This window comes from Oncorhynchus tshawytscha, linkage group LG13, assembly GCF_018296145.1.
Source record: "Oncorhynchus tshawytscha isolate Ot180627B linkage group LG13, Otsh_v2.0, whole genome shotgun sequence".
NCBI lineage: Eukaryota > Metazoa > Chordata > Actinopteri > Salmoniformes > Salmonidae > Oncorhynchus > Oncorhynchus tshawytscha.
Window position 1 is genome coordinate 33,173,137 of NC_056441.1, and position 15,377 is coordinate 33,188,513.

At 44.1% G+C, this 15,377-nt stretch overlaps 1 protein-coding gene across 1 annotated transcript; it reads left to right on the forward strand.

Annotated features, from left to right (window-relative positions):
* Positions 1–11,325: 11,325 nt before the first annotated feature.
* Positions 11,326–15,029, forward strand: LOC112232177 (tyrosinase-like). Its single transcript, XM_042295550.1, has 5 exons — positions 11,326–12,352; positions 13,408–13,624; positions 13,858–14,005; positions 14,273–14,454; positions 14,636–15,029. Exons 1-5 carry the CDS (start codon positions 11,525–11,527, stop codon positions 14,887–14,889), a joined length of 1,629 nt encoding a protein of 542 aa, XP_042151484.1. The 5' UTR covers positions 11,326–11,524; the 3' UTR covers positions 14,890–15,029.
* The last annotated feature ends 348 nt before the right edge of the window (positions 15,030–15,377 follow it).

Below are 15,377 nucleotides of genomic sequence, written 5' to 3' on the forward strand. Positions count from 1 at the left end.
GCTAAGTTTAGCAGTAGCTATTTAAACCAATCCGGACTGTAGATGAGTCTCTCCAAAAAAATATCAAAAAAATAAGAAATACTACATATGTATCCAGTGAGAACTGAGGTTGAGATTAGAAGTCTTCATTTATTGACATTTGTTTCAAGATATCAATGTTAAATTCAATATCAGGCAAGTCAAGTAAGAACATATTCTTATTTACAAGTTTCTATCAAGTTGTTATTCAGTATGTACATCGAATCAAACATTGAGGTAAATGTACAAGATTGAAACGTTGACTAAACTTAAGATCACATCTTCGATCACAAAATGCAATAATTGCACAGGGTTAAAGAACATAAAGCATCTCTCTAGTAAGGCTTCCTCGATCACAGTTTACACAGCTCTTATCTTTTTATGTTCAAAATCCAGGATAGAGGGGCTGAGTGAATGTGGTCTGGACTCTGGAGGAGAGGCATTGAGTCCGAAACGCTGTAGAAGGACAGAGAACCTGCTTTGTGATCCAGGTACACTCCTACTCTGGAGGGCTGAGGGCCTGATACTTTAATCTCATCATTATTGTGTCTGAAATGATAACCAACATGATAATGCTAATACTGAGTCATTACCACCTGTTCTCTTAATATCTTTATATGAGGCTATATACATCCGGACCACTCTTCTCTACCTCCCAGTAACAGCTTCCACCTTTCATATGTTGTGGAATATGAAAACCTGGGTGAAGAGCAGAAAGTTAGCATGTCTTGGGGGTGTGATAGTTGACACTCTAACTTCCCTTGTAATTGGTAATGGTGAGAGGTTAGTGTGTCTTTGGGGTATGATCTTTGACCCTCTTAACTTTCTCACTCGTCATTATACACAATTCGTTCAGGATTATCTGTAGTCATGGTAGCATCCACATTTTTTTATTTATTTTACCTTTATTTAACTAGGCAAGTCAGTTAAGAACAAATTCTTATTTACAATGACAGCCTACCCCAGCCAACGCTGGGCCAATTGTGCACCGCCCTATGGGACTCCCAATCATGGCCAGATATGATGCCGCCTAGATTTGAACCAGGGACTGTAGTGATACCTCTTGCACTGAGATGTAGTGCCTTAGACCGCTGCGCCACTCAGGAGCCCTAAATGTAAAGTGTGTAGAAACATATTATATTCTTATTTAAAAATGCAAGTGACATCAAAATGACAAAATACATTATTTACCATTCATTACTTTCTGGCACAAAATCATCTGAAACACAACCAAAATGAACTGCAAATGCATCCAACAAGTTTGTAGAGTCACAAACTTGATGTAGTCATTGTGTGCTAGGAATATGGGACCAAATACTCAACTTCTACTTCATTCATAAGAATCTTTAGGGGTGTCAATAATTTTGACCCCTACATTTTTGAGAAAAAAGATTACTTGTTAAACAAAATCTATTGCGCTAAGCAATTGTATTAGTATATAATAACATTTTCCATTTTTTTTGTGCATACAATATAGCTCAATATTTGAATTCTTCATTTTATACAGTCATTATTGCTTATCTTTATCAAGGGTGTCCATTTCGGACCCCACTGTAAATATATATATATATATATATATATATATATATATATATATATATATATATATATATATATATATATATATATATATATATATATATATATATATATATATATATTAGTCTATGTATTTTTAGATACAGGCCTATTGTAAATATGTATTATTGTAGTGTTACCATCTTTATTGCAAAAATAAAAAAAAATACAAACATGAGTGACTGTGCCCAACACACCTGTTGTTATGTTGGACACCTACTGACCAGAAAATATAACATGTATTGCTAAAATAAAGGTTTAAGGAAATAACGGCAGGCACCACATACTACAAGACAAAACAGCTCACTCAATCAAGCCTGATGGTATTATAAAGTATAATATATATACATTTTTCAGTTATAAAATGTAGTGGAATGGGATAATGTCAGTGTGTTATGTGAAGAATCCAATACTTGACCTTGTATGCAGTACAAATCACATTATTGTGGGAGCACCTCATCTAAGAGTATGATTTAGGGAGAGTGTGGGTGAAGTAAGCATTGTGGTGCTCATGGGGATTTCCTTTATTTTTCGGCTTCAGACCAATGCCTACTTCTCACTTAAAACGTACATTTTTGTTTTTAATTAGTACAATGTTTAGTCTGTCTGTATGTAGGGACGTCAAACATTCAGGCTGCTGCACAGACACTAGTTTAGAGTGCACGGTTAAATTATGTTTATTTCCAATGGTATTGTACTTAATCAGGTAAAAACTGCTGAATGGCTCTGTTTGTATTAGGATATTTGTACTAGGATATTGAATTTGAATGTAATATTTTTCCATTTGTACAAATTTAACTTGTATTTCATGATTTTAAACTGAATTGAGTGAATATTTACATTTAATTTAATATTCAAATGCATATTTATATATTCAGTTTGAATATGGTAGATATTGCATTCATTTACCGTGTATCAAGTTTACAGACTATTTTTTCTATTTGATCAAAGTTTCATATATTCAACTTCTCAGATGCAGCCAGATTCAGTTTTCCAATTTAGTTCTCTAAATTCAGATTCAAAAACAGACGACATCCTGCTACCAAAGACCGTACAGTATGAAGATAGGCTAAAATTGCTTCTGCAATAGAAATCCCAGATCACACTTGCAAGCGATGTCATGGCGACATTGGCTAGCAAAGCTCACGCAAAGACTTTTTTAAACGAACACTCTCATTGTATCTGTGACTCACACGTAGAAATACCTCATTGGGTCTAAGGGTTGTCTCGCGCCGAATTGCGCATGTGCAAACCATCAGCAATGCACTGCTTCGAAATAAAGTTATTTTTGACGAAAATGAAAACGTGTCAGTTTGTCACTTTCCCGAGGTTGGAGTAATTAACATGTTCAACTACTTCAGACATTGGCTCGAACCTAGGTTGTGCCTTTAGATTTCGAGAAAATTAACAACTAAGGAATAATTGTTTACTTCTCTCATTGACTTCTCAAAACCCAAACAACGGCCTAGTCTGTTTGGTCTGCTTCGCAAGCGTTTGCAATGTTGCGCCTCTGGGTTTAGAAACTCTGTGCTGGTACTTTGCCAGACAGGACAATTAGAGAACAACAGATATAATTAAACGCTCACTATGGTAAAAAAGAAAGGTTCTGGAGGTTTCTGAAGTGAATGTGGCATGTTTAATTTATTTTCTCCTATGAGTTTGGCTCTAGTATTTGGCACGTTATCAACTAAGACTGGAATGTGGATGTGCTTTCTGTTCCCCTCTATTTGACGAACTGACTTGTTGGAAAGTTGTCATCCTATGACAGTGCCACGTTGAAAGTCACTGAGTTCTTCAGTAAGGCCATTCTCCTGCCAATGTTTGTCTATGGAGATTGCATGGCTGTGTGCTCGATTTTATACTCCTGTCAGCAATGGGTGTGGTTGAAATAGCCAAATCTACTAATATGAAGGGGTCTCCACACATACACATACTTTTATATATATATAGTGTATATACTGAACAAAAGTATAAATGCAACATGCAACAATTTGAAATATTTTACTGAGTTACAATTCATATAAGGTTATCAGTTAATTTAAATAAATAAATTAGGCCCTAATCTATGGATTTCACATGACTGGGAATACAGATATGCATCTGATGGTCACAGATACAGTACCTTTAAAAAAGATATGGTCGTGGATCAGAAAACCAGTCAGTATCTGGTGTCCCCACAGTGACTGTAAGTACATACCCCAACCAGAAACCATGGATTACAGGCAACATTCGCACTGAGCTAAAGGGTAGAGCTGTCGCTTTCAAGATGTGGGACTCTAACCCGGAAGCTTAAACGAAATCCTGCTATGCCCTGCCACGAACCATTAAACAAGCAAAGCGTCAATACAGGGCTAAGATTGAATAATAATACTACACCGGCTCCGACGCTCATCTTATGTGGCAGGGCTTGCAAACTATTACAGACTACAAAGGGAAGCACAGCCGCGAGCTGCCCAGTGACACGAGCCTACCAGACAAGCTAAATCACTTCTATGCATGCTTCGAGGCAAGCAACACTGGGGCATGCATGAGAGCATCAGCTGTTCCGGACGACTGTGATCACGATCTCCGTAGCCGACGTGAGTAAGACCTTTAAACAGGTCAACATACACAAGGCTGCAGGGCCAGATGGATTACCAGGACATGTGCTCCTGGCATGTGCTGACCAACTGGCAGGTGTCTTCACCGACATTTTCAACATGTCCCTGATTGAGTCTGTAATACCAACATGTTTCAAGCAGACCAGCATAGTCCCTGTGCTCAAGAACACAAAGGCAACCTGCCTAAATGACTACAGACCCGTAGCACTCACGTCCGTAGCCATGAAGTGCTTTGAATGGTTGGTAATGGCTCACATCAACACCATTATCCCAGAAACCCTAGACCCACTCCAATTTGCATACCGCCCAAACAGATCCACAGATGATGCAATCTCTATTGTACTCCACACTGCCCTTTCATACCTGGACAAAAGGAACACTTATGTAAGAGTGCTATTCATTGACTACAGCTCAGCGTTCAACACCATAGTACCCTCAGCTCATCCCTAAACTAAGGATCCTGGGACTAAACACCTCCCTCTGCATCTGGATCCTGGACTTACTGATGAGCCGCCCCCAGGTGGTGAAGGTAGGTAGCAACACATCTACCACGCTGATCCTCAACAATGGAGCTCCCCAGGGGTGCGTGCTCAGTCCCCTCCTGTACTCCCTGTTCACCCACGACTGCATGGCCAGGCACGACTCCAACACCATCATTAAGTTTGCAGACGACACAACAGTGGTAGGCCTGAGCACGCCCCCATTCTCATCGACGGGGCTGTAGTGGAGCAGGTTGAGAGCTTCAAATTCCTTGGTGTCCACATCAACAACAAACTAGAATGGTCCAAACACACCAAGACAGTCATGAAGAGGGCACGACAAAGCCTATTCCCCCTCAGGAAACTAAAAAGATTTGGCATGGGTCCTGAGATCCTCAAAAGGTTCTACAGCTGAGGGCCTCCTGGGTGGCTCAGTGATCTGTGCCGCCAGAGACTCTGGGTTCGCGCCCAGGCTCTGTCGCAGCCGGCCGCAAACGGGAGGTCCGTGGGGCGATGCACAATTGGCCTAGCGTCGTCCGGGTTAGGGAGGGTTTGGCCAGTAGGGATTTCCTTGTCTCATCGCGCACCAGCGACTCCTGTGGCGGGCCAGGCACAGTGCACGCTAACCAAGGTAGCCAGGTGCACGGTGTTTCCTCCGACACATTGTTGCGGCTGGCTTCCGGGTTGGATGCGCGCTGTGTTAAGAAGCAGTGCGGCTTGGTTAGGTTGTGTTTCGGAGGACGCATGGCTTTCGACCTTCTTCTCTCCCGACCCCGTATGGGAGTTGTAGTGATGAGACAAGATAGTAATTACTAACAATTGGATATTACGTTTTTTTTTTTTTTAAAGTTCTACAGCTGCAACATCGAGAGCATCCTGACTGGTTGCATCACTGCCTGGTACGGCAATTGCTCGGCCTCTGACCACAAGGCACTACAGAGGGTAGTGTGTACGGCCCAGAACATCACTGGGGCTAAGCTGCCTGCCATCCAGGATCTCTACAACAGGCTGTGTCAGAGGAAGGCCCTAAAAATGGTCAAAGACCCCAGTCATAGACTGTTCTCTCTCCTAACGCATGGCAAGCAGTACCGAAGTGCCAAGTCTAGGACAAAAAGGCTTCTCAACAGTTTTTACCCCCAAGCCATAAGACTCCTGAACAGGTAATCAAATGGCTACCTGGACTATTTGCATTGCTACTCTCTGTTTATCATGTATGCATAGTCACTTTAACTATACATTCATGTACATACTACCTCAACTGGACCGCCCAACCAGTGCTCCCGCACATTGGCTAACCGGGCTATCTGCATTGTGTACAACCCACAACCTGCCAACCCCTCTTTTACGCTACTGCTACTCTCTGTTCATCATATATGCATAGTCACTTTAAGCATATCTATATTCTACCTCAATCAGCCTGACTAACCAGTGTCTGTATGTAGCTTCACTACTTTTATAGCCTCGCTACTGCATATAGCCTGTCTTTTTACTGTTGTTTTATTTCTTTACCTACCTATTGTTCACCTAATACCCTTTTTTGCACTATTGGTTAGAGCATGTAAGTAAGCATTTCACTGTAAGATCTACACCTGTTATATTCGGCGCACGTGACAAATAAACTTTGATTTGATTTGCCTCATGCAGCTAAACACATCTCCTTCACATAGAGTGAGAGGAGGAGACGAGAGGCATCAGGAGAAGAGAGGAATGGAGAGGAGAGGACTGGGGAGAGAAGAAGAGAGGGGGGTGGGGAGAGGAGAGGAAGTGGAGGAGATGAGGGTGAGAGGAGGGTGGTGATCAGAAGACTGTGTGACTAGCTTATGTTTCTGCCAGAGGACTTGATCAGACTGTTGATTGTGGCCTGTGGAATGTTGTCCGACTCCTCTTCAATGGTTGTGCACAATGGCTGTGCGAAGTTAATGTATATTGTAGGGAACTGGAACACGCTGTCAAACAAGTCAATCCAGACCATCCAAAACATTCTCAATGGGTGACATGTCTAGTGAGTATGCAGGACATGGAAAAACTGGGACATTTTCAGCTTCCAGGAATTGTGTACAGATCCTTGCGAAATGGGGCCCTGCGTTATCATGCGGAAACATGAGGCGGATGAATGGCACGACAATGGGCCTTAGTATCTCGCCACAGTAATCTCTGTGCATCCAAATTGTCATCGATAAAATGCAATTGTGTTCGTTGCCTGTAGCTTATGCCTGCCCATACCATAACCCCACCACCACTATGGGGCACTCTATTCACAATGTTGACATCAGCAAACCGCTCGCCCACACGACGCCATACACGCTGCTTGCCATCTGCCTGGTACAGTTGAAACCAGGATTCATCCGTGAAGAGCACACTTCTCCAGCGTTCTCTGAGCTTCCCTGAGACGGTTTCTGACAGTTTGTGCAGAAATCCAACGGTTGTGCAAACCCACAGTTTCATCAGCTGTTCAGGTGGCTGGTCTCGGACGATCCCTCAGGTGAAGAAGCCGGATGTGGAGGTCTGGCGTGGTTACACGTGGTCTGCAGTTGTAAGACAGGTTGGACATACTGCCAAATTCTCTAAAACGACATTGGAGGTGGTATATGGTAGAGAAATTAACATTCAATTCTCTGGCAACAGCTCTGGTGGACATTCCTGCAGTCAGCATGCCAATTCACACTCCCTCAAAACTTGAGACATCTGCGGCATTTAGACTGGCCTTTTATTGTCCCCAGCACAAGGTGCACCTGTGTAATGATCATGCTGTTTAATCAGCTTCTTGATATGCCACACCTGTCAGGTGGATGGATTATCTTGGCAAAGGAGAAACGCTCACTAACAGGGATGTAGACACATTTGTGCCAAAATATTGAGAGAAATACGTTTTTTGTGCGTATGGAAAATTTCTGGGATCTTTTATTTCAGCTCATGAAACATGAGACCAACACTTTACATGTTGCGTTTATATTTTTGTTCAGTAGTTGAATAGCCCTGTCATAGCTCTTCTAAGGATAGTCATTCCACCACCTATTTAATCTTGCACTTGTGACTGACTGGGTTCCAAACAAGTCTCCTTCATGTCACAAGACTGTGTTAGTCCATTTAGCTAAAGCCCATAGGGATGAGTGCAGGAAGCTAACACAAGTCTTCAATCTCCAGCAAGGTTACTCATCTCCAAAAGCACAGTTCATCAAACCCCCTCAGTTACATTTAACCTCCCTTTGACCTCATACTCAGAGATCACTGCGCCAATATAACGGACTGGGTTCGAAATCAGGCCTACTGCACAACAACACCACTTTCTGTTGACCAATTGAAGAAGGCCTTTTTCAATCGCACGGTGGGCTGGAACACTTCAGGGGGGAGGTCACGTGTGTTTGCGAGTCAGAGGTCAAGTCTCGGTATGAACTGAATCAGGGGGAAGTGGTACTCGTTAAGCAAGCATAGTCCTATAAAGTTTGTGTGTTTTTAATTATTATTATTTCATTGTTATAATTATTAGACAATAGTTGACATACGGTGTCTACTAACTATAGTTTTTTTCTCTTTCATTCTGACTCTTGAAAACGAGATGGTGAATCTCAAGAGATTCCATTGTGCAACATTTCAAATAGACTTAAATTAAATACATAAGTGTTTTTTCTTACTCTTAAAAAGATATTAATTTCTCTGGTAGTCAAATAGAACGTATGTGTCCCAGAAGGTGTCTATTTCATCCATTGCTTTCTATAAAAAGGCTTTTGCCTCAGATTGAGGCCTTAAACCAAAATCTGGTCAACACAACAGAAGCATCATGCCCACAGGGGGCACAAGGGCATGTGCCGCCTCAAACAAATGTTTCTCTGTAATAGGCCTACTACTAGCCACGTAGCAATTTTAGCAAAGTTGGCTTTAGCTAGAACAGATTGGGAACCTATCTCCCAACCTCATAACTAGCTACCAAGAAGCCATTTCAGGTTATCAAACACGAGTAGCTATTCAACTATCTTTTACCTGGCATGCCTGCTGGCAAGGTTGGTAGACTTTAGAAAAGCAAGCAATAACTAAATGTACTGAATAAGACTCACAATCCTCTCAATCATTTACCCAGATTTGAGCAGATAGCAGACATTTTTTGTTTCTTAAAAAAAGAGACACCAGAAAACTCAGAGAGGCATGCTTAGATAGGCAGAAAAATCTTCTTTTTTTTTTTTTTTACATAGAATTAAGAATAATGATTATGGCTCTAGAGTGCAGGAATCAGCTATTTCCAGTGTAATTCTCCAAATTCCAGACAGCGGATGACCCTCCAGCCTCACACTTAGTCCTCCCTCAGATTTTTGGGGTGCATGACGCCCCTGAAATCAACTGTTATGACTCAGTTCATCTTTAAATGTTACCAAGTGCAGGAGTTTATATATATATATATATAGCCTGTACCACTGTGCATAGACTGGGTTTGGACAATCAAGGCATTTAGTGTTATCTCGAGCGGATGACTCGCTTTCACTCTGCGCTGCGGTCGCGTGATGGTCCTGTGATGGCAGAGAGAGGTACAGTACATTCGGAAAGTATTCAGACCCCTTGACTTTTTCCACAATTTGTTACATTACAGCCTTATTCTAAAAAAATGTTTGCCCCTCATCAAGCAACACACAATACCTCATAATGACAAAGCAAAAAATGTTTTTTTTGTTTTTTTGCAAATGTATTAAAAATATGACATTTACATAATTATTCAGACCCTGTGTGCTTAGGGTCCTTGTCCTGTTGGAAGGTGAACCTTTGCCCCAGTCTGAGGTACTGAGCTCTCTGGAGAAGGTTTTCATCAAGGATCTCTCTGTACTTCGCTCCGTTCATCTTTCTCTTGATCCTGACAAGTCTCCCAGTCCCTGCCGCTGAAAAACATCCCCACAGCATGATGCTGCCACCACCATGCTTCACTGTAGGGATGGTGCCAGGTTTCCTCCAGACGTGACTCTTGGCATTCAGGCCAAAGAGTTCAATCTTGGTTTCATCAGACCAGAGAATCTTGTTTCTCATGATCTGAAAGTCCTTAAGGTGCATTTTGGCAAACTCTAAGCGGGCTGTTATGTGCCCTTCCTGAGGAGTGACTTCTGTCTGGCACTCTACCATAAAGGCCTGATTGGTTGTGTGTTGCAGAGATGGTTGTCCTTCTGGAAGGTACTCCCATCTCCACAGAGGAACTCTGCAGCTCTGTCAGAGTGACCATCGATTTCTTGGTCACCTCCCAGTTTGGCAGCACGGCCAGCTCTAGAAAGAGTCTTGCTGGTTCCAAACGTCTTCCATTTAAGAATAATGGAGGCCACAGAGTTCTTGGGGACCTTCAATGCTGCAGAAATGTTTTGGTACAATCCTGTCTCGGAGCTCTATGGACGCCTTGTCCTCATGCCTTGGTTTTTGCTCTGACATGCACTGTCAACTGTGGGACCTTATCTAGACACGTGTGTGCCTTTCCAAATCATGTCCAATCAATTGAATTTAGCAACATGTGGAAAAAGTCAAGGGGTCTGAATACTTTCCCGAATGCTCTGTATATGTGGCAACGCCTCGTGCTGTGGCGGGTGGGTCAATATAATCCTGGTATCGACACATATAGGCTATGTACATAGATCAGCGGTAAAAACCTGTACTTGGCTTTAACTAGGAATTTACAGGCGAGGGGTTTAGAAAAATGACTCAAATGAGATGACTGCTTTGCCTGTGGGTCACAGTGGGTGGAATTAGAAGAAATTACGTTTTGATTGGAGTTTTCGGTGTATTTTGTTGTCCTAGACATGAATGAATGAAATGAAAGCCTTTTTTGTAAAGAGAGCGACGTTTATTATTAGGCCAAAACATATATGAATCATTCTTCAACGATATTGTATTAAGATAGATTTTTTTTCACACCAGGTGTCTGAAAAAAACAAATAAGTAACTCAAGTGTGATGATGTTGTGCGGAGACATTAATTTCTGATTTATTCACCATCATGAATCATGAATGATTATGCTTGTCCAGATGATTGTCCTTCTATTTCTCTCTATGATAACAGCCTGCCTTCTGAACTGAGACTCTTTCGTCGGAGGGGAAAATTGGAAAATCTGGGTTATAGACTAGACGATTTTTTGTAAACTCAAACATGTAGAATGGAAACCTAAGCAATCAAAAACCTGAAAAAAAAAACGAAAATGTAGGCAAATCATTACAACCTGGCTGTAAATGCTGTCTAATCTATGCTATGCGAGATCCTGGCTTCGCCTGGCTGCTCAACCTTTATGCAGGGAAATACCAGAACGGATTAGAAAAGGAGAAACGTGAAAACATTTTCATAACGACAACATAACTCTGTGGTTGTGAAACTTGCAGTGAAGCACAGTGTCAGAAAAAAATCATCTTTTATGATTTTAAGAAACTTGAAGAAACCAAAATGCCATTATTTTTATAGTCACATTTCAATTGCCTTCACTGAAACCTGTAGGCAAGTGCTTTTGTGATAAAAAAACAAACAAACTGTGTATGCTTATTCTCTACATTTATTCACCCCTTGAAACCTGAAGTGTAATTAAATAAATTAGATCCGTTGGTTAGTGTGAGAAAGACCATCGGTGTGTGTGTGTTCAGGGAACCAGCCACCCATGAAACAAACTCACCACCGGGGTCATGAGGCATGTGACCGCCGTGCCAGAGATGAGGGGAGGGCGGGTGTGGGAGGAGAAGTCAAGTAAGAGCCGCGGAGACTCTGACATGGCTGGACTACTAGGCACATGTGTTTCCCCTTCTCTCACTTCTACTTGCCAACTCCTCTCTCCATTACTATCAAAACACATCACCGGGCTGGTGTGTGTGACAGGACGGGACGGGACGGGTGTGATGTATTGCGATGCGGCTCCTTCTCATCCACGGTGTGTTTTTCCTCCAGTGTTTGCGGTTCTCCCAGCAGCAGTTTCCCAGGCTCTGCGCCACAACGGAGGCCCTGCTCTCTAAAGAGTGCTGCCCGGTCTGGGAAGGGGATGGTTCGGCCTGCGGGGCCAGCTCTGGCAGGGGGTTCTGCCGGGACGTGGAGGTATCGGATCTCCCCAACGGGCTGAATTACCCCTTCTCCGGCTTGGACGACAGAGAGAGGTGGCCTCTGGTATTTTATAACCGGACCTGCCAGTGCGCCTCCAACTACATGGGGTTCAACTGCGGAGAGTGCCAGTTCGGACTGTTTGGGGCTAACTGCGAGGAGAGGAGAGAGTCCGTGCGACGGAACGTGTTTCACCTGTCGGCAGCGGAACGGCGGAAACTCATCTCTTACCTCACCCTGGCCAAGCACACCGTTAGCCAGGATTATGTCATAGCCACCGGGACCTACCGGGAGATGAATAACGGGAGCACCCCGCTGTTCTCTGACGTCTCGACCTATGACGTGTTTGTGTGGATGCACTACTATGTCTCCAGGAATGCTCTTCTCGGTGGACCGGGGAATGTCTGGACCGATGTGGACTTCGCCCACTGGGCTCCCGCCTTTCTGCCGTGGCACCGTGTGTACCTGCTGCACTGGGAGCGCGAGATCCGAAAACTGACCGGGGACTTTGAGTTCTCCATCCCGTACTGGGACTGGCGGGACGCGCAGGGCTGTGACATCTGCACCGAAGACCTGATGGGCGCCCAGAGCCCGCGAGATCCCAACCTCATCAGCCCTGCTTCAGTGTTCTCTTCTTGGAGGGTGAGACACCTTTCATCCTCTTCCTGTCTCTTCCATCATCTTCCTTTCTCATTTCTCTTCACTCCTCCTCCTCTTTTCTCCTCCCTTCATCTCACTCTCACTGTCACCGTGACATTGTTCTTAGAAGTTCACAATAGTCTCCAAAGTGTTGCATTTTAATTCATGGTTAGGGGAGGTCTGGAGAGGAGGAGTCCACTATACAGGTTTGATCATATACGGTATTAATAGTCACAGTAGTCCAAACTGCTCCATGAACAGCAACAAAAGAGTGATCCAATTAAGAACCTACATCTGTATGTATCACATCAACATGTGTGCCAGTTAAAATTGAACTCAAATTTAAACTTGAACTTAAACTAATGACACAGAGGCTTAAACTCCCAGAAAACAAGTTAGAGTGTTGTTTCATGGTTTGCTTGGTGCCTTATGCAAATCTCTGTCTATCTATATCTATGTATAGGCCCTTGACTTGGTCAAGGAGAAGAGACTATCGAGATGTAATCAACCACACAGTGTATGCTTCTCAACTCACAAAACGTGAAGAGACATTTTCATAATTGAACTTTTCTTCATTACTTTCCATGTGATGACTTGAATGAATACTGTGATGATATACTATCATTGTTGAGCTCAGCTGTAACCTAGATAGGAGGGGTGGAGGATAGGAGAGGACTGGGGAGAGGAGATGAGAGGAGAGGACTGGGGAGAGGAGATGAGAGAGGACAGGAGAGGACTGGGGAGATGAGATGAGAGGGGAGGAGAAGAGAGTGGGGTGAGGAGAGGAAGTGAGGAGAGGGAAGGAGAGGAGAAAAGAGGAGAGAAGATGGGTAGAGGAGGGTGGTGATCAGGAGAATGTCTGACAACCTTATGTTTCTGCCAGAGGCCATGTTCTGTGAATAACACACAAAAAGTGAGATTTTTTTTTAAAGTGAGATTTTCACTGAACAGTTACTTCAATGCTTTGGCCTAGGCTTTAGCTTAGCAGGCTAACACAATCATGTGGCATGCAGTCGTCCTGATTCAATACTTTTGTGTGTGTGTGTGTGTTTGTGTAGGTGATGTGTTCACGGGCGGAAGACTACAGTGTGAGGGGGGTTCTGTGTGACGGTAACGATGAGGGGCCATTGCTGCGTAACCCTGGCAACCACGACCATAACTTGGTTGCGCGGTTGCCGACGGCAGCAGAGGTGGAGTTCACGGTCAGTCTCCGTGACTACGACACAGGAGCCATGGACCGCTCCGCTAACTTCAGCTTCAGAAACACACTAGAAGGTAAGTAGGGGTGTATGTGTGTGTGTTTGTGTTATTAGATCTAGACCTCTAGAAAGTCAGTAGTTCTAGAACACTCTAGAGAGCATTGTTCTAACCCTAACTCTGGTGTTGTATTCTGACCTCTAACCCTTGACTTCTAACCTCTGACCTCTAGGTTTCGGCAGCCCTGTGACAGGCATGGGTAACAATGTGGTGATGGGGATGACATCTAACCTCTAACCCCTGACCTATAGGTTTTGGGAACCCTCAGACAGGCCTGGGTAACAGTAGGGTGATGGGGATGCACGCCTCTCTTCATATCTTCATGAACGGCTCAATGTCTTCAGTCCAGGGGTCAGCTAACGACCCTATTTTCCTACTGCACCACGCCTACGTAGACAGGTATGCATACACACACCCCTCCCACACCCTGTTTCTCTTTCTCTATATCTCTCTTTCTATTTCTCTCTGGCTCACTCTCTCTCTCTCTCTCTCTCTCTCTCTCTCTCTCTCTCTCTCTCTCTCTCTCTCCCAACACACACCCTCCCTGCCCCTCACTCCCTCTCTTTCTCTCTCGCTTACTCTCCCCAAAACACACCTTCTCTCTCTCTCTCTCTCTCTCTCTCTCTCTCTCTCTCTCTCTCTCGGTCTCTCTCTCTCTGTTTTCAGTATCTATGAGCAGTGGTTGAGGAGACATACTCCAGAGCAGACCCACTACCCAGAGTTCAATGCTCCCATTGGCCACAATAGGCAGTACCACATGGTGCCCTTCATACCTCTACACAGAAATATAGAATACTTTACCTCCAGCAAAGAACTGGGGTACCAATACTCCTACATGCTCAACTCAGGTAAGTACGGTGTGTGAGTGTCAGCGTGGGTGTGTGTTGTTTGACTGACTAATTTAGTAATATGCATGTTTTAATCGTGAACGGCTGAATGATTTTAAAGGACTCCTCCCTCTCTCCTCCTCTACCCTTCTCTCCTCTCTTCCCTTCTCCTCTCCTCTCATCCCTTGCTCCTCCCCTCTAGATCAGAGGATATCGGAGGTTCTCAGTCCTTACCTGGAGCTAATGATGGAGGCGTGGCCCTGGTTGCTAGGGGCGTTGGTCCTGGGGGCGCTGGTTACCATGACTGTGGCTGCAGTAGCTGCGACTATGACCCGGATGTGTTGGGGTGCGTGGCCATGGCAACTCGGGGAGAAGAGTTCAGCGTTCCACCTACCAGAGAGGGAACCGCTCATCATCAGCAGTGATAGTGATACCCCCAACTACCACACTGTTTAGTCCCAACTACCACACTGTTTAGTCTCAACTACCACACTGTTTAGCCCCAACTACCACACTGTTTAGTCCCAACTACCCCAACTACCACACTGTTTAGTCCCAACTACCCCTACTACCACACTGTTTAGCCCCAACTACCCCTACTACCACACTGTTTAGCCCCAACTACCCCTACTACCACACTGTTTAGTCCCAACTACGCCTACTACCACACTGTTTAGCCCCAACTACCCCTACTACCACACTGTTTAGTCCCAACTACCCCTACTACCACACTGTTTAGCCCCAACTACCCCTACTACCACACTGTTTAGCCCCAACTACCCCTACTACCACACTGTTTAGCCCCAACTACCCCTACTACCACACTGTTTAGTCCCAACTACCCCAACTACCACACTGTTTAGTCCCAACTACCACACTGTTTAGCCCCAACTACCCCAACTACCACACTGTTTAGTCCGAACTACCCCAACTACCACACTGTT

Excerpts from the sequence above, each read along its gene's own strand:
- LOC112232177 (XM_042295550.1), top strand. The coding sequence starts at position 11,525 with ATGCGGCTCCTTCTCATCCACGGTGTGTTTTTCCTCCAGTGTTTGCGG. Across the intron at positions 13,625-13,857 it reads CTTCAGAAACACACTAGAAG|GTTTTGGGAACCCTCAGACA; the intron begins GTAAGTAGGGGT and ends CCTGACCTATAG. Across the intron at positions 14,006-14,272 it reads CACCACGCCTACGTAGACAG|TATCTATGAGCAGTGGTTGA; the intron begins GTATGCATACAC and ends CTCTGTTTTCAG.